The 13,853-nt window shown below is 48.1% G+C and overlaps 1 protein-coding gene across 1 annotated transcript; it reads right to left on the bottom strand.

The window, feature by feature from the left end:
• Nucleotides 1-6,921: 6,921 nt before the first annotated feature.
• On the bottom strand, nucleotides 6,922-13,091 carry LOC123462899 (COMM domain-containing protein 6-like). Its single transcript, XM_045157066.1, has 2 exons — nucleotides 13,083-13,091; nucleotides 6,922-7,116 (listed from the first exon to the last, which is right to left on the bottom strand). The coding sequence occupies exons 1-2, from the start codon at nucleotides 13,089-13,091 to the stop codon at nucleotides 6,922-6,924; spliced, it is 204 nt and encodes a 67-aa protein (XP_045013001.1).
• Nucleotides 13,092-13,853: the final 762 nt, after the last annotated feature.

The following is a 13,853-nucleotide window of genomic DNA, read 5'->3' as shown; positions in this document are numbered from 1 at the left end:
GTGCATTTCCATCTTTGCGTCTACTGCCAAGGGCTCCTAGGCCAAGTCCCAGCACCACACACATGTGCAGCCTCACAAGGATTTTTTTTCTTTTCTTTTTCAAGGTAGGGTCTGGCTGTAGCCCAGGTTGACCTGGAATTCACTCTGTAGTCTCAGGCTGGCCTTGAACTTACAGTGATCTTCCTACCTGTGCCTCCTGAGTGCTGGGATGAACCACGCCCGGGGCAAGGACTTCATTTTGGGCAGTGTGTCTTCACACCAAGCCAGGAGCATTGCCGGGGGTGGGGTGGGGTGGGGGCGGTGAGCATGGGTCAGTTTGCGACCCAGCAATGCTTAGGCCAGGCTTGTTGGGACAAGAATCTGGCCCAGGATTCCCCAGGTTGCAGGAAGGGGTGGGGGAGTGGGTAGATGTGCCAACCAAGCTCACTGAGCCCTGGCCTAAGGCTATGCATTAGCTCTGGCTCCCAAAAAATGGGAAGCCAGCCAGCCACCAGGCCCCTGCCAGCTCAGGGAGTGGCTACAAGGTGGGAATCCCCGAGAAACCAGGGAGGATCCCAGCCCTTGAGCTGGCCCTGGGCCTGAGTGCCCTGGGGCCATAGGCCTAGCTATGAACTTTCCATCCAGATAACATCAGGGAGGCCCTAGGCTGGCAGAGAGGACTCATCCTCACACCCTGAATTTGGGCAGGGTCTCCTGAAACCTTTGGTCTGTGGTCAACTTTCCACCACAGCTCCCTCCTGATAATTAAGCATATTAAATCACTCGATAGTTAAATTAGGGCTGGAGCGATGGTTTACCTGTTAAGGTATTTGCCTGCAAAGCCAAAGGACCCCAGTTCGATTCACCAGGACCCACATAAGCCAGATGCACAGGGGGTGCATGCGTCTGGAGTTAGTTTGCAGTGGCTGGAGGTCCTGGCACGCCCATTCTCTCTCTCTCCCTCTCTCTCTCAAATAAATAAATAATTAACAATTTAAAAAAAGATGAAAATCATGGGGAGGTAATATGATGGAAAATGGAATTTCAAAGGGGAATTACCATGGGATATTTTTTATAATCATGGAAAATGCTAATAAAAATTTAAAAAAAAGATGAAAATCAAAAAATTTAGCTCTCTGGGCCTTGAGCTGGCTCATTCCCATTCCTGGAGCTGTTGGCATGCATGTTTGCAGAGCCTTGGGGCAGGGCTGTCTGACTTGTCTAATGCAGCAAACACGTGTGGAGGAATCTTGCCCCCGGAACACAGAGCAGACAAGGGCCAGTCTGAACAGCTCCCACCCAGGGCCAAGGCGAGGAGGAGGAGTCCTGTACCAGCTGGAGCCCTCTGCTGCCGGGCACCAGAAACTCCATGCCAGAGAGGATGAGGAAGTCTGCTAGATCACGGAGCACAGGTCTGGCAATCTGACCAAGGCCCTGGGATGGAGTGACTAGTGAGTACTCGATGGGGTACAATGGTTAGTGCAACCCAGCTTGCTCCTGCCTTGGTGGAAGCCACAGGTTGGCATGGGAGGTGTGGCATATAGCAGAAAGCTAACCCACTGATGGAGGAAGTCAGCCTTGGCTGTCTACCAGCATAAAATAAATGGGGGGGGGGGGCAGGATGGGGAGGAGGCAGAGAGCTCTGAAGACAGGAGGCCATGAGGTCCTTCTCAGGAAAGAGGAATTTTGGCGAGAGCTTGAAGGATGAGAAGATCATATGAAGATCTGGGCGAGAGGGCTTCGGGCTCAGCCCCACAGAGGGCAGAGCCTTGAATGGATCTCGAGGGTGGTGTTGGAGGGAAAAGCTGGGGCCCTCAGTAGGGGCTGGAGTGCCAGGGTTCTGGGGCGGAGCCTGCATGGGGAGTCACTGGGGACTGTGAATGAGGAGGAAGGTGGCGTGGAATGATCCAAGGCCTGGTCCTGAAAGATGCCCATGGCAGCTTATTGGAGTTGTCAAGGGCAATAGATGGTGGGGCCAGGGAGGCCACCAAGGGGACTGGGAAGTCTTCCAGGAAGGAGGAAAGTGGCTCAGTGGTGACGGGGAGTTGGCAAGTGTAGATGATCCCAGGACATTCAGAGAAAGCACCCCCAGTTCCTGCTGGCAAATTGGGAGCATGGACGTTCCTAGAGGACAGTTTCTGGGTGAATGGAAAGAGCTTTGGTTACTGAGGTGGGGTATCTGGTAGGAGCCCCCTTTTCTGAAGAGAATGGTCAGTCAGAATTCAGTTTAGGCTGAATTATAAAGGTCAAATCACCGGGCATGGTGGTGCATGCCTTTAATCCCAGCACTTGGGAGGCAGAGGTAAGAGATTCACTGTGAGTTTGAGGCCAGCCTGAGACTGCATAGTGAATTCCAGGTCAGCCTGAGCAAGAATGAGATCCTACCTCAAAAAACCAAAATAAAATAAAGGTCAAGGGCTGGAGAGATGGCTTAGCGGTTAAGCGCTTGCCTGTGAAGCCTAAGGACCCTGGTTCGAGGCTCGGTTTCCCAGGACCCACGTTAGCCAGATGCACAAGGGGGCGCACACGTCTGGAGTTCGTACTCGGTGGCTGGAGGCCCCAGCGCGCCCATTCTCTCTCTCTCTCTGCCTTTCTCTCTGTGTTTGTCTCTCTCAAATAGATAAGCAAAAAAAAATCCTCTTATAAAAAAATAAATAAATAAAGGTCAAATCGATTTCTATCCATGGAGATGCTGAAAAAATAATATTGAACACACTATGCCAGGTGCCAAGTGTCTTTCTGGGTTTTTTGTTTGTTTTGTTTTGTTTTGTTTTTCAAGGTAGGGTCTCAGTATAGCCCATGCTTACCTGGAATTCACAATGTAGTCTCAAGGTGGCCTCGAACTCACAGTGATCCTCCTACCTCTGCCTCCAGAGTAGTGGGATTAAAGGCATGTGCCACCACATCCAGCCTGGTGTCTTATGTGCATTAACTCTTTCAGTTTCTGAGGGTCCAAGTGGGGTGCTGTGTATAGGATGAGAAAGCCAGGCAGTTCTCATGGAACCTTCTAGCCTAATCAGCCTGAGGAATCGTGTTTCCTGGAAGGCCAGGTTGAAGTAAGAAATGGCTGATGACTGTCCAGGAAATTGGGCCACTTGGCAGCACCAGCGAATCACAGCTGGGCCTCGGGGTGCCAGAGAGGAGGCGGAAGGGGCAACCGGGCTTCACACTGCTGGTTGTTCCACTTTCTGTCTGCCATTTGCCAGACAGACAGATGGACAGGTCAGAGCAGAATTGTCTTTCTGCTGTCATCCAAGCTATGCAGCCAGGTCCTTTGAGCACAGAGAGTCAGCCGAGGGAGGACAGGGCAAGAGAAGGGATTGTGATTCTCAGGTGGGAGTGTTCTAGCCATGAGGGGGACTTGGTCAGGGCAGAGCAGCTCAACAGCTCACACCAGGACTTCCCCATCCCAGAAGCTCGGAGGTGGGAGGACAGCCACCAGCCAGCTGGGCACGCTGTCTCCCAATTGCATTTTGGGGAGGAAGGTCCAGATTGGGAAGGAGTTTGTCCAAGCTCTCATTCCATCACCTCCTGTCACCTGCTGCCATGCTGGTCACCCTTTACCAGTGTCACCTCCTGAAGCCTCCCGGCTCTCCTCCAGGCTAGGTCAGGGCTCTCTCCTGCCCTCCCAAAGTCCCTCAGTCACAATCTCACCAGGTTTGCCAACATCTATTGGAATCATGATCATGTGACCACCCGGCCCTACAGACTGAAGACAGGGACTACATCTCAGTGTCCCCAGTGCCCAGAACAGGAGCTGGTCAGAGCAAGAGCTGCCCAAGAGTCCGTCGGACAGAACCGAGTGACCTCAATTGCTTGGTCCCTTGTTAAGGTCCACAGATCTTGACTCTTCTGTGACAGGGAATGCAAAGTGCCCACAGTGCAGGATGGGTGGGCATCTCTACCAAAGAGGTGTCAAATCTCAGGGCTCCTGAAAAATAGGAAAACAAAAAGAGAACTCGTGCGGTCTCCTTTTCCAGGGGAGGCAGCAGAGCCAGGGTTTACAAGCCAGGGGTCCTCAATCAGACGGCCTTGTCCTGCCCCACGCTCCCTTCCCCAGAACACTGTGGGTCCGTGTGCAGAGCTGGGCTGGCCCCAGGATCTTGACAACCTCAGCCATCTTCCACTTCCAGGAACTCACAGGCTCCAGCCCCTGGGGGAGGGGAGGCCCTCGACAAGCTGTTGGTCATCCCCAGCTCTTCAAGCAAAACATCTCCAAGAAGCAGGGTGACTCACTCCCAGCACCCTTTGCCAGCTCGCTGGAAAGGGCAGACCATGAAATCCACTCTGAGACTTTTGTTTCATTTTGTTTTGCTTTGTTTTAGTTTTCTTTGAGGTAGGGTCTCACTCGAGGCCAGGCTGACGCGGAATTCCCTATGGAGTCTCAGAGTGGCCTCAAACTCACAGTGATCTGCCTATCTTTGTCCCCAGAGTGCTGGGATTGAAGGCGTGGACCACCACGCCCAGCTCCATGCTGAGACTTTTAAGGAGGACAGAAAGCTTCCAGAAGCTTCCCCTGGTAGACAGGGGCTGAGGAAGCTGGGCTGTACACATTTCCTCCTCACGTGATTAGCACCATGGCTTCGGTTCAGCTCTCTGTCGTCAAGAACATCAGAGGCGAGGTGGGTTGTAGATGAATGGACCCCCGTTCTTATTCCTCACCTAAGGAAAGGCAAGAATACGTAGCACCGCCCATGGAACAGTTCAAGAGGTATCCCAGCACTCAGGACTGTAGCAGGAGGGTCGCTACATGCTCAGGGTCAGCCTGGGCTTCATAGTTCCTGGCCAGCCAGAGGGTCATAGCAAGACCTTGTCACAGATGGACCCCTATGCCTCAGTGGGCACTGGACACAACTGTAAGCCTAGCACTTGGGAGGATGAGGGAGGAAGACTGATGTTTAAGGTTAGCCTGGGCCACACTCAGCCTGCAGTAGCATTAGTGACACTTTGTCTCAAAAATAAACTAATTAGACGGGCGTGGTGGTGCACGCCTTTAATCCCAGCACTTGAGAGGCAGAGGTTAGGAGGATCGCTGTGAGTTCCAGGACATCCTGAGAATACATAGTGAATTCCAGGTCAGCCTGGGCTACAGTGAGACCCTACCTCAAAAAATAAACCAAAAAAAAAAAAAAAAAAAAGAACACCAGAGCTGACATTAACCAAGAGGATGGCTGAGAGCCTGACCACAGTCACTCTGACAGCTGTCCGATTGCACGTGATTACAAACCGTCTTAGAAACCCCACCCCATGATGGGGTGCATACCTGGAATCCTAGCACTTGGGAGGCTGAGACAGGAGGATCAAAAGTTCCAGACTAGCCTGGGCTACAGAGTAAGGCCCTGTCTCAATAAATAACAAAACAAAATTACAGACTTTAAAAAATATTTTAATGTATTTATTTTTATTTGAGACTGGGGGGAGGAAGGACAGAAAGAGAGAGAATGGGTGCGCCAGGGCCTCTAGTCATTGCAAAGGAACTCCAGATGCATGCGCCACCTTGTGCATCTGGCTAATGTGGGAGCTGGAGAATCAAACCTGGGTCCTTAGGATGCACAGGCAAGTGCCTTAGCCGCTGAGCCATCTCTGCAGCCCTACAGTGACTTTTAAGTGGTTCTGGGTGCTACTTTATGTTCAGAACTCCACCTGTCAGTCAGCATGAGAAACTTGTGCATGTTCTCATGGGAAGCACAGGGAAGCCTGTTCGTGTGTTTATGTGATGAAGTTGGGCATCTTTGCCCCAAGGTGACTTTGAGTTTCCTTTTAATATGTTATATATTTGAGAGAGAAAGAGACAGAGATAGGAAGAGGCAGACAGGGCTTCTCGTCATTGCTAACCAACTCCTGACACATGTGCCACCTTGTGCTTCGGGTTTATGTGTGTCCTGGGGAACCGAAACTGGGTCCTTAGGCTTTACAGGCAAGTACTTTAACCAGCAAGCCATCTCTTCAGCCATTTTTAAAAAATATTTTATTTTATTTTTTGGGGGGGAGGGGGGTTCGAGGTAGGGTCTCACTCTAGCCCAGGCTGACCTGGAATTCACCCTGTAGTCTCAGGGTGGCCTTGAACTCACAGCAATCCTCCTACCTCTGCCTCCCAAGTGCTGTATTAAAGACGTGCATCACCACGCCCAGCTCTTGTTTATTTATTTTTGTGAGACAGAATAAGAGCAAGAGAGAGAATTAGTACGCTAGGGCCTCTAGCCAGCACTATAATCAAACAACTCCACCTTGTGAGCATGTGCAGTCTTGTGCATGCATCATCTTGTGTCTGGCTTACATGGGATCTGAAAAGTAGAACATGGGTCCTTAGGCTTCACAGGCAAACCCCTTAACTGCTAAGCCATGTCCCCAGCACTTTTTTTTTTTTTTTTTTTGAGGTAGGGTCATGCTCTAGCCCTGGCTGACCTGGATTTCACTACATAGTCTCAGGATGGCCTTGAACTCACGCGATCCTTCTACCTCTGCCTCCCGAGTGCTGGGATTAAAAGCATGTCACCATACCTGGCATTTAAAATTTTTAAATTTAGCTGGGTGTAGTGGCGCATGCCTTTAGTCCCAGCACTTGGGAGGCAGAGGTAGGAGGATCACTGTGAGATTGAGGCCGCCCTGAGACTACATAGTAAATTTCAGGTCAGCCTAGACTAGAGTAAAATCCTACCTCAAAAAACAAACAAACAAACAAAAAACCCCAACAAAATGGCTAGAGAGATGGCTCAGTGATTAAGGCACCTGTCTGCAAAGCCAAAGTACCCAGGTTCAGTTCCGCAGTACCCACAGAAAGCCAGAGGCACAAGGTGGTACAATTGTCTGGAGTTGGGTTATAGTGGTTAGAGGCCCTGGTGTGCCCACTCCCTCTCTCTCTCCATACAATTAATTAATTAATTAAAATAAACCACAACAACCAAAGCCAGGCATGGTGGCACACACATTTGATCTCAGCACTTAGGAGGCAGTTATCACAGCTTTCATTACAGAGGCAATTTCCTTGAACTGTCTGTAAAAAATTTGAAACTGTGGAATTGTCATTTCAATGAATTTGTTCATTTGACCAGATTTGTCTGCCACTTTTATCATCACTGCCACATAAGGATACTTAAATGATTTGCAACTGTCTGAGCTCATGGTAATACCCAACTTCTATTGAAAATCTACAGGCTGGCTGGTGACCTTGGACTTAGCATCTGGTACCAGCTAACAAATCGATACAGTCCAGGCCTGCCACTGCGGAATCAAAGTGCCCCCTACTTTAGCATTTTGATTGATTTATTTACTTTTTGGTAGAGCCTCACTCTAGCCCAGGCTGACCTAGAATTCACTATGTAGTCTCAAGCTGGTCTTGAACTCATAGCAATCCTCCTACCTCTGCCTCTGTGTTGGGATTAAAGGCATGCGCCACCACGCCCACACTTATGCATATCTTGTTTGTTTGTTTGTTTGTTTTTGGTTTTTCGAGGTAGGGTCTCACTCTGGCCCAGGCTGACCTGGAATTCACTATGTAGTCTCTGGGTGACCTAGAATTCACAGTGATTATCTACCTCTGCCTCCCGAGTGCTGGGATTAAAGGCGTGCGCCAACACGCCCGGCTACTTAAGCATATCTTGAAGAGAAAATATATATTGTATTTGCATATTTGGCTGACTGCATTCACCATATTTTTCAGATTTTTTTTAGACTACTGTATCAGTAAGTCTTATCTTTATGGTGGGTTATTTTTCTTATTTAAATATATTACACGACTCCAGTCACTAATTCAATTGGGATCCAAGACTGGCTCCTCGTGGTATGAAGACAGGGGGGAATGAAGGACTCAGGAACCAGATGGACGCCATGACAGGCTTCAGAGTCCTCAGTAGGCCTAAGTTTCTGTTTCCCGACAAGATCTAAGTCTTTATTTTCCAGTAAGGGTGGGTTTAACACTGGAAACTGATTATGCCATACATTCCTATAGTCATGGATAAGTTCAATTCCCCTAGCCCCAGCCCACCAACTTTGCCCGCCAAAATCCTAAGCCAACCAAAAGAGTACACTGTTTAAATCAGCCAATCGTCTACCCATCCCTTTCTTCTATGTTCAAATCCCTATAAAAACCCTACCCTCCCATTACTCGGGGCTCTTGTACGGATCCACTGTGTCGGTGAAGTCAAGAGACCAAGCTTAAGCCCAAATAAAGCTCCTTGCCCTTGAAAAAAAAAACAATAAAATAAATATATTACAGGGCTAGAGAGATGGCTTAGTGGTTAAAGCATTTGCCTGCAAAGCCAAAGGACCTCAGTTCAATTCCCCAGGACCCACATAAGCCAGATGTACAAGGTGGCGCATGCGTCTGGAGTTCATTTGCAGTGGTAGAGGCCCTGGCGTGTCCATTCTCTCTCCCTCTCTCTCTCTCTCTCTTTCTTTCTCTCTCTCTCTCTGTCTGCCTCTTTTCCTTTTGCTTATGTTTTTGGTTTTATTTGTTTTTGAGACAAGTTCTCACTATGCAGTGCAGACTGGCCTCAACTTTACAATCCTTCTGCCTCAGCCTTGAGAGCTAGGATTACAATGTGTACTGCCATGCCAGGCACATTTTATCCAATCTCTCACTGATAAGTCTCCTATTGCTCATTTTTGATTATTATGAATAAAGATGCCGGAAACATTCCTGTTAAAATTTAGCACAAGAAGGCTAGAGCAAGGTTGGAAAGATGGCTTAGTGGTTAAGGTGCTTGCTTATGAAGCCTAAGGACCCAGGTTCGATTCCCCAGAACCCACATAAACCAGATGCACAAGATAGTGCATGCATACGGAGTTCATTTGCAGTGGCTGGAGGCCCTGGCACACCCATTCTTTCTCTGCCTCTTAATCACTTTCTCTCAAGTAAATAAAATATTTTTTTAAAAATTTAGCACAAGACAGGCTGGAGAGACAACTCAGCAGTTAAGGCGTTTGCCTGCAAAGCCTAAGGACCCTGATTCATTTCCTAATACCCACATAAAGCCAGATGGACAAGGTGGCCCATGCATTTGGACTTTGTTCATTGCAGTGCCTGGAGGTCTTGGCACAACCATTCACTCCTGCTCTCTCTCTCTCTCTCTAATAAATAACTTAAATTAAATAATTTAAAATTTTTAGCACAAGACTCTTGTGGACAAATATTGTTACTTTTCTTGGGTAATGCCTAGAAGCTAATTGTTCAGTCATAAGACAGAAAGGCATGTGAAACTTGCTAGAGACACTCCCCAGCGGTTTTCTGAAGTGTCTGACATAGCCGGGCAGGGGAGTCCAGGCCCATCGCCTCTTCGCATTGGGTATGCTCAGTCTTTATTTTTTTTAAGTTTTTTAAAATTTTTATTTACTTGAGAGAGAGAGAGATTGAGAGACAGATAGAGAACGGACACAGGGCCTCCAGCCACTGCAAACAGAACTCCAGATGCCTGTGCTACCGTGTGCATCTGGCTTACATGGGTCCTGGGGAACTGGACCTGGGTCCTTTGACTAGGTAGGCAAGTGCCCTAACCGCTAAGCCATCTCTCAAGCTCTTTTCTTTTTTTAATATTTTTATTTATGCATTTGCAAGCAGGGAGAGGCAGACAGACAGGGAATGGGTGCACCAGGGCCTCTAGCTACTGCAAACTAACTCCAGACACGTGCCTCCTTGTGCATCTGGCTAACGTGGGTCCTGGGGAATCAAACCTGGGTCCTTCATAGGCAAACACCTTAACTTCTAAGCAACTTTCCAATAGTGCATGCTCAGTCTTTTTTTTTTTTTTCTTTTTCTCCCCTAGGCTGCATTGGCATGGTTCCTACATCGCCATCTTTTTTTTTTTTTAATTTTATTTATTTATTTATTTGAGAGAGACAGACACAGAGAGAAAGACAGATAGAGGGAGAGAGAGAGAATGGGCGCGCGAGGGCTTCCAGCCTCTGCAAACGAACTCCAGATGCGTGCACCCCCTTGTGCATCTGGCTAACGTGGGACCTGGGGAACCGAGCCTCGAACTGGGGTCCTTAGGCTTCACAGGCAAGCGCTTAACCGCTAAGCCATCTCTCCAGCCCCTACATCGCCATCTTAACCAGAAACCTTTTTTTTGTTTCTTTTTTTGGTTTTTCGAGGTAGGGTCTCACTCTAGCCCAGGCTGACCTGGAATTCACTCTGTATTCTCTGGGTGGCCTCGAACTCACGGCGATCCTCCTACCTCTGCCTCCCGAGTGCTGGGATTAAAGGCATGCGCCATCGCGCCCAGCCATGCTCAGTCTTTTAAAAAAAATTAATTTTTTTTTTGGTTTTTTGAGGTAGTGTATAACGGAGTTAGGGTCCAGGAAAATTCTTGAACCCCAAACCCTAGTTCATTTCTAATTATTTTTTTCTTTATTTTATTTATCTGAGAGAGACAGAATCAGAGACAGGGCATGCCAGGGGGCTCTAGCCACTGCAAATGAACTCCCGATGTATGTGCTACCTTGTGCATCTGGCTTACATGGGTCCTGGGGAATTAAACCTGAGTCCTTTGACTTTGCAGGCAAGCGCCTTAAAAGCTAAGACATCCCTCCAGCCCTCGTTTCTAATTTTTTTTTAATTTTTTGTTTATTTTTATTTATTTTTTTGAAAGCGACAGACACAGAGAGAGAGCAGATAGAGAGACAGAGAGAATGGGGGCACCAGGGCCTCCAGCCTCTGCAAACGAACTCCAGACTTGTGCGCCCCCTTGTGCATCTGGCTAACATGGGACCTGGGGAACCGAGCCTCGAACCGGGGTCCTTAGGCTTCACAGGCAAGCGCTTAACTGCTAAGCCATCTCTCCAGCCCCCTCATTTCTAATTTTAACCAAAGAATTGAATAAAAAAGAGACTGAGAAGGGTAATTATTAAATTATTATGTTTATTGAGGGAAGTACAGAACCAAGGAAAAGCACGCATATGGCCTGAGCTCCCCTGTGGAGGGCCTGGAAAACTGTGGGAAGAACAGAGAGAAAAGAAAGTTCAAGGAGCTCCTGCCATGTGGGGAGCTACAGGGGATAAAGAACTCATGTGGAGGGCTAGAGAGAGGGCTTAACAGTTAAGCACTTGCCTGTGAAGCCTAAAGACCCTGGTTCCAGGCTGTATTCCCCAGGACCCATGTAAGCCAGATGCACAAGGTGGTACATCCATCTGGAGTTCATTTGCAGTGGCTGGAGGCCCTGATGCGCCCATTCTCTCTCTGACTCTCTCTCTGTCTGTCGCTCTCAAATAACTAAATAAAAGCAAAAACAAAACATGAAATTAAAAAAAAAGAAAGAGGGCTGGAGAGATGGCTTAGCGGTTAAGCGCTTGCCTGTGAAGCCTAAGGACCCTGGTTCAAGGCTCAATTCCCCAGGACCCACGTTAGCCAGATGCACAAGGGGGCGCACGCATCTGGAGTTCGTTTGCAGTGGCTGGAAGCCCTGGCGTGCCCATTCTCTCTCTCTCTCTACCTGCCTCTTTCTCTCTCTGTCTGTTGCTCTCAAATAAATGAATAAATAAAAAGAAAAATGAACAAAAAAAATTTTTTTTTAAAGAAAGAAAGAACTTATGTGGAGAGTAAGGGTTAGTGGGCCCCTCCCAGCTGGGCTCAACCTAGGTGGGCTTGAGCCAGGACCCAGACCCAGCTGAGGTAAAAATCTCACCCACAGCTGGAAGACCCCAAGTGCTCAGAGAGCCTGTTCTCCCCCTTGCAAAGGTATTTATAACCTTATAGTGGTAGGCTGTCTTCCTGCTCATGTGAACCAGAGGGACAGCTGGTTGGTTTGGGATAGGGGCTGTCTCAGGAAGAGGCTAGTCCTGACACCAAGTTCCAGGGATGAACTTGACCAACCACAATGTTTAAATCCTATAAAAGACCTCCCTCCCAGGAGGGGTCCTGGTTGTTTGTTAAAAAACAGGTCTAGGGAACTAGAAAAGAAGTAAGAAGGGGCTGGAGAGATGGCTTAGCGGTTAAGCACTTGCCTGTGAAGCCTAAGGACCCCGGTTCGAGGCTCGGTTCCCCAGGTCCCACGTTAGCCAGATGCACAAGGGGGCGCACGCGTCTGGAGTTCGTTTGCAGAGGCTGGAAGCCCTGGCGCACCCATTCTCTCTCTCTCCTATCTGTCTTTCTCTCTGTGTCTGTCGCTCTCAAATAAATAAATTTAAAAAAAATTAAAAAAAAAAAGAAATAAGAAGATCATCTTTGGTTTCTAGCAAGTGCAGACTTTCCTGCCTTTTTACATTCAGGGGTCCAGTCACCCTAACTGTACCCCTCTCTCAGTAGGGTTTTCATTCTAGCCCAGGCTACCTGGAGTTCACTATGTAGTCTCAGGGTGGCCTTGAACTCATGGCAATCCTCCTACCTTTGTCTCCTGTGTGCTGGGATTAAAGGCGTGCGCCACCACTCCTGGAGATTGTACAGTCTTTTTTTTTTTTAATTGACAGTTTCCAGAATTTGCTCAGTCTTTTTGATGGAGCCCCTGGGATGGTGCCCAGTGGCATGGCATGGTTTTAATTTGCATCTCCCTGATGACTAATGGTGAGCTCTTTTCATGCACTGATTTAGGTTTTTTTTTGTTTTTTTGTTTTTTTGTTTTTTTCCAAGGTAAGGTCTCATTCTAATCCAAGATGACCTGGAAAATCACTATGTAGTTTCAGGCTGGCCCCAAACTCAAAGCCATTCTCCTACCTCAAGTCTCCTGAATACTGGGATTAAAGGCATGCATCACCATGCCTGGCTGATTTAGAATTTTTTAAAAAGTAGTTCTGGGCTGGAGAGATGGCTTAGCAGTTAAATTAGCCTGTACAGCCAAAGAACCCAGGTTCAATTCCCCAGCACCCATCTAAAGCCAGATGCACAAGGTGGCACATGCCTCTGGAGTTTCTTTGCAGTGGTTAGAGGCCCTGACACACCCATTCTCTGTACTTGTCTCTCTCTCTTTCTCTCTCTCTCTCTCTCAAATATATAGAAGTAGTTCCTTTCCCCTTGGCTGCTTGTTGCTTTCAGTTTCCATGATGTGGACTGTTGAATGAATAAGGAAGGGAAAAACAGAAATACAGAGAGCTCTATAAGTACAAGAGCAAGTGTGTGCTGAGTCTCAGAGCCCCTTCATGTCTGATGAAGGACTCTGGGGGCTGAGGTCATGTACGGCTTCCATGGTAGCCAAGATTGTGGCTGGCCTGAGGCAGGCCATTTTTGTGACTAATCTGTCCCTGAGTGAATTGTCCTTATCATTGCCAATACTTACCATGGGCTTGAGAAATGGCTTGGTGGTTAAGGTTCTTGCCTGCAAAGCCTAAGGCCCCAGGTTTGATTCCCAAGAACCCACATGTGGTAAACTAGATGCGCATGGTGGTGCCGGTGTCTAGAGTTTGTTTGTAGTGGCTAGAGAACCTGGCACACCCATTCTTTCCCTGTATCCGCCTCTTTCTCTCTCTCTCATAAATAAATAAAAATAAAATAAAAAAAAATGGGCTGGAGAGATGGCTTAGCGGTTAAGCGCTTGCCTGTGAGGCCTAAGGACCTTGGTTCGAGGCTCAATTCCCCAGGATCCATGTTAGCCAGATACACAAGGGGTGCACACATCTGGAGTTCGTTTGCAGTGGCTAGAAGCCCATTCTCTCTCTCTCTGTCTGCCTCTTTCTCTCTCTGTCTGTTGCTCTCAAATAAATAAATAACAAAAAAAATTTTTAAATTACTGCCGGGCGTGGTAGCACATGCCTTTAATCCCAGCCCTCGGGAGACAGTGGTAGGAGGATCGTCATGAGTTCAAGGCCACCCTGAGACTACATAGTGAATTCCTGGGCTAGAGGGAGACCCTACCTCAAAAAGACAAAAGCAAAAACCTGAGTGGCCAGAGAGGCCTTTCCTGAGAGGCCTAAGAGACATGAGGTACATTTGTTCCTTTTGCTTCCGTAAC

This window comes from Jaculus jaculus, chromosome 8 (genome assembly GCF_020740685.1).
Source record: "Jaculus jaculus isolate mJacJac1 chromosome 8, mJacJac1.mat.Y.cur, whole genome shotgun sequence".
NCBI lineage: Eukaryota > Metazoa > Chordata > Mammalia > Rodentia > Dipodidae > Jaculus > Jaculus jaculus.
The sequence above is the reverse complement of the archived record's forward strand: the minus strand, read 5'-3'. Positions and strand labels throughout refer to the sequence as shown.